The sequence below is a fragment of the Perkinsus marinus genome (assembly GCF_000006405.1).
Source record: "Perkinsus marinus ATCC 50983 genomic scaffold scf_1104296964226, whole genome shotgun sequence".
Classification (NCBI taxonomy): Eukaryota; Perkinsozoa; order Perkinsida; family Perkinsidae; genus Perkinsus; species Perkinsus marinus.
The window spans coordinates 19,673-24,431 of record NW_003204753.1 but is presented as its reverse complement, the minus strand read 5'-3'; the positions used below and the strand labels follow the sequence as shown (position 1 = coordinate 24,431).

Below are 4,759 nucleotides of genomic sequence, written 5' to 3'. Positions count from 1 at the left end.
GTAGGATATATGTTCGCTTTCCTCAGCTGAGCTCAGGAGTGAACACAGTGTTGGAGTAGGAATATATGTTTGCTTTCCTCAGTTGAGCTCAGGAGTGAACACAGTGTTGGAGTAGGAATATATGTTCGCTTTCCTCAGCTGAGCTCAGGAGCTTCCTCACTAATCATGGAAGTTTATATACGAATTCGGGTAGAAGTGTTCAAAAACCAGCAAGAAATTCCCAAAATTTCCCCAGAATTTTCATATTGTCATCACCAACACTTGTAGTTGAACATGTGCATGTTTTCCCTCCCACACTAGGTGACCTAGTCTAGGTCGCAGCAGACTTGTTCTGTCACTAATGTTTATATCGAGATGGCATTATGGAAATGATGATGGCGATCCTTTTTATACTCACGTTGTCCAAGTATGAGCAAAAGAGCCGCGGTTGAGTTCAGCAGATGGTCGGGGGAATCATATCCGTTACGGATAATCCGTAGATGAACAATTTGTGAGTATTCACCACAAGAATAATTGCAGTATTGGCTAGTAAACGGATGGAGACAAATTGCCGAGGAAGCTCGGGGTCACAGAGGATCGGCAGAAGAAGTATGCCTTTTCAAAGTGTCCGTCGATTCTATGTTTTATAAAATTGTGTAGTGAGTCACCTGTGTGCCACTTAAGTGAAGTCACTTTAGTTGAGTTCAGAATAGGCGAAGGCTTCAAGTCGAATCACCCTACGCATGATTTTGGAAAACTGCCGATTTGCAGTGTAAATGGATTTTGTTATGATGAGAGAATCGTGGTGATAGTAAATAATAGAAAATTATTTATTTATTTTTAGAAATATTTCTCGTCTGTTATACCACACTTCTGTGAACAGATCATTCTTCGTAAGAAGAGGAATCAGTCCGTTTTTGCATGACTGGTTTATTTATTCCGACTGTGGCCACTATTTGAAGTTGTGTTTAGTAATAATATCATACTTCATATCGCACCTTCCGTAGTAACTCGCCTCCTTTTCCATGCAGGCTCACGCTGATGAGAAGTGGTGGGTGAGACCACTCGCTGGAGCTCTTGCTAGCCAAACTGCTGATTTTTTCACGTACATTATGGCATTAAGAGTGTTCACAGTGTTGGAGTAGATATCCCATCGACACGTCGAAAACTCGACTGCAGCTTTCCGGGGAGGCTGGAGGAGTCAAACGTTATCATGGAATGGCTGATGCGATAAAAAAGGTCGATCTTGATCGCTTATTTTGTTGTTATGTATTCTCTTTATGGAGTTGAGGCAAATTTTTGAGTTTGAATCTTTGAGAATTTAGAAATTTTCGACACAGTGCGGGTCAATTTGATGTGCAGATGTGTGTTATTTCCCGAGATTGATGAGAATCAATCGCATAAACAGAACTATATCGCATAAACAATGTATAAATTGGTATGAACATGTGATGTGATAAAAGTAACCTTTCGAGACTATGATAGCGACAAGTTGTTCACTATCATTAATCCCGAAATAGAAAACGCACATTCTTCACATTTGCATGGTAATGAGAACTCCGTGTGGCTAATTTCAATTTCTCCATCTGTTTCCCTTTGCGCCGAAATTTGTAGTGGGTCTTCCTTCTCCCGAATTCATCATTGCCACGACTGTATCAAGTGGGCACTAAGCCCTGTAGTGGTATCTTTCCACAAACGGCAATATCCCCTCTCTGTAGGTTTATCAAAACGAAGGCACTTCTGGTTTGTACAAGGGGTTCTCAGCAGCTCTAGTGCGACAGGGTCTATATAGGGGCCTAGTTTTTGCACTATACGAACCCTTGAGAGACGAGACATGCAAACTACTCGGCGAAGATAGTAAGTGCTTGATTTCAGGAGTTGCCAAAGCTATATTATTGGAATTCTCACACGGTTTAGGGCAGGAGTGTACAGAAATCAATGAGAATTTCTCGAATGGTTGATCATGTGCAAATCCACACTGTTATCGGTACGTCGATCTAGTGTTGGAATATATGGTTTGTTTTCCTCAGCTGAGTTCAGAAGTTTCCTCACTAGTTATAGTAGTTCCACACGAATTTACCAGGAACGTGTAAAATACTTTCCCATACTTCTTCAATTGGTCAGAATTCGTGACATCGTACGAAGAGTTGACATGCATATATTTTCACCAAGGAGAGAGCTGTTGTTCCTGTGCAGTGTTGGCATATATTTGCTCTCCTCAGCTGAGCTTGGGCGTTTCCTTACTTATTTTATATGTACTAGAGTAAAACTGTTCAAGAACCAATGATAAATTCCTCGAAATTATCATATTCTCACCAACACATGCAGTTGCCCATGTGCATATTTTTCCACACACAACGTATCGGGTTCCGATTGATCGTGAAAAACCTAAACCATTACAGACGATTTTCTTGGCTTTTTTCATTTTTTCAGAATCATCAGCGTCCCTGAAAGTGAAGATTCTCGCAGGAGGAGTCGGTGGTATTCTCGGCTCAGCGTTGATCAACCCCGTAGATGTTATAAAGGTGAGCACTTCTGTCCGATGAAATTCAATTTCATTTCGCGGCAGGTCAGAATGCAAGGCGATTTGAAACTGGGAGCTGAAAGGCGTTATCGAAACGTTTTTGACGGACTTTTCAAAATGTATAAAAGCGAAGGCATGCGGGGAATCAGGTTGGTCACTCGAAAAGACAGTACGTGCCAATTTGATACTATGCAAATGTGGAGAATGTGCGTTTTCTATTCCGGGATTAATGATAGTGAACAACTTGTCGCTATCATAGTCTCGAAAGGTTACTTTTATCGCATCACCTGTTCATAGTTTCAGATTGATTCTCATTATCTCGGAAAATAACGCGGAACATTTTTCACATTTTCGTATCAAATTGGCACGCACTGTAATGAATTGATGGGAAAATTTTCTTCAGTGTTGGGGTCATCCCGAATATGCAACGTGCATTTTTGGTGAACGCGGCTGAGTTGGCGACCTATGATCAATGCAAAGAAGAAATCGTTAAAGTTTTCGGCGATAATACGTTCAGGTGAGTAAAAGTGGGTGAATTATTCCGCTTCGGTTGAACGATTATTCAGTTATTTCGTTTCTTCGATGATCGCTGGTCTCGTCGCAGCCGTTGTGAGCACACCTGTTGACGTAGCGAAGACTCGTCTCATGAACCAAGATCTTACGAAGGGAAGGTAAGTATTTGTACACCATCAAGAACAGTGTTGGAGGAATATATGCTCGCTTTCCTCGGCTGAGCTCAGGAGATTTTTCACTAATTATACGAACTTGGGTAGAACTGTACAGAAATGAGCAAAAATTTCCTCCAAATTTCCATATTGTCACCAACACATGTAGTTGACCATGTGCACTGGTATCATTAACCTCAGAGTGTACCGTGGCTTGACCGATTGCTTATTGAAGACGGTGAAGTCGGAAGGTCTATTTGCCGTATATAAAGGCTTCATCCCGAACTGGGTAAGACTTCTATGCTATTAGGTCGGTCTCTCTCTCCCCTTCCTCGCGTGCCTTGGAATTGTTCAGCCGAATTTTCAATAATTTACTTGATTGCATATGAAGATCTATCAATTCCTTGTATTTCGACAAACGCTGTTTTTTGTCCGTGTGTTTTTATAATGGTCATGTGATATTTTATTGAATCATTGCATAGATTCTTGACAAACTTTCAGGAAGAAACTCAGAAAAGTGCATTTTTTTCCAAGAGAATTATTGAAAACATTTTTCCGAAAGCAAGTGGGAAATCATTAAAATCTGGGCAAACGATTAAATTTCTGAAAAGACTATAGCCCCGTCTCTCTACCATATCGCCGATGACCAGTGTGTGAGGACGACAATACTGCAAGTTTCCATTTCCAGGTTCGTATTGGTCCGTACACCACCATCGCATTCGTGGCCTTTGAAGAGTACCGCAAACAAGCAGTAAGGTTATCATCGTGAAAAACATTACTCAATGAATTTTGACTCCTCTTCGGTTCTGCTGTATTTCCTTATTATTTCTATTTTTTCGGCATAAGCTCTCGAGTGGGATAGCGTCCTACTTTGGTTTGCAAGTGTCTCTATGATCAACTCTGGCGTTGTTGAGGAGTGTTGTGAAAAATATGGGAAATTATCGGTGTGCGAGAATACGCGCATGATCAACTATCTGTGTCGGTGATAATGCGGAAGTCTTGAGGAACTTTCCGCAGATTCTTGTTGGTTTTTGTACACTTCTACCCGAATTCGAAGCCCCCGAGCTCAGCTGAGGAAAAGGAACATACATTCCAACACTGGAGCTTCTCGCTAAGCACCATCTCGGTTGGCATCCAATACGCCCACACACTCTGGCATCGGGCACGCCAAAGCATGTATTCATTCGAAACAGTAGGGGGGCATATAAAGAGACCGCGGTGTGCAAGGCCGAGCCTTTACAACAGCAAAATACGCGAACAACGGTCGGTCTTGCGTGGCATCGCACTGGGCCGTCGTATTTTCCTTCTTGGACGTATATGCGGACTCTACCGCTACGGCCTGACATTCCTTCAACATTTAGTATGAGAGCTCACTACTATGGCGTTGTGCTTGGCATGATGATGATGATATCAGGTTTTTTGTAAGCTTGTTGTGACTGCATGGTGTGAGGGTTTTCCGCTGGGACTTCACGACTATTCTTCTCTCTAGGGATTTCGTGCATGAATAGCAACCTCGGTGATCAGCCAATCTTCTCGTTGTGATTGGGACATGTCAAACGCTGCTGCTGCCGCCACACCGATGAGCTCACCT

General features: G+C 42.3%; 2 protein-coding genes across 2 annotated transcripts in view; both read left to right on the top strand.

Annotated features, from left to right (window-relative positions):
• Pmar_PMAR003218 (casein kinase, putative) overlaps window positions 1-115 on the top strand; it is a gene marked incomplete at both ends in the record, with an annotated part of 10,449 nt that extends 10,334 nt beyond the window's left edge. The window contains one exon of the mRNA XM_002770883.1: window positions 93-115. Coding sequence (XP_002770929.1) covers window positions 93-115 — 23 coding nt within the window. The remainder of the gene's footprint in view (window positions 1-92) is intronic.
• An 889-nt stretch (window positions 116-1,004) lies between these two features.
• Window positions 1,005-3,538, top strand: Pmar_PMAR003217 (oxoglutarate/malate translocator protein, putative; the record flags this gene model as incomplete). The annotated part of the gene is made up of 8 exons (XM_002770882.1): window positions 1,005-1,034; window positions 1,698-1,836; window positions 2,413-2,504; window positions 2,549-2,652; window positions 2,907-3,020; window positions 3,070-3,174; window positions 3,370-3,457; window positions 3,479-3,538. The coding sequence occupies 8 exons, from the start codon at window positions 1,005-1,007 to the stop codon at window positions 3,536-3,538; spliced, it is 732 nt and encodes a 243-aa protein (XP_002770928.1).
• Window positions 3,539-4,759: the final 1,221 nt, after the last annotated feature.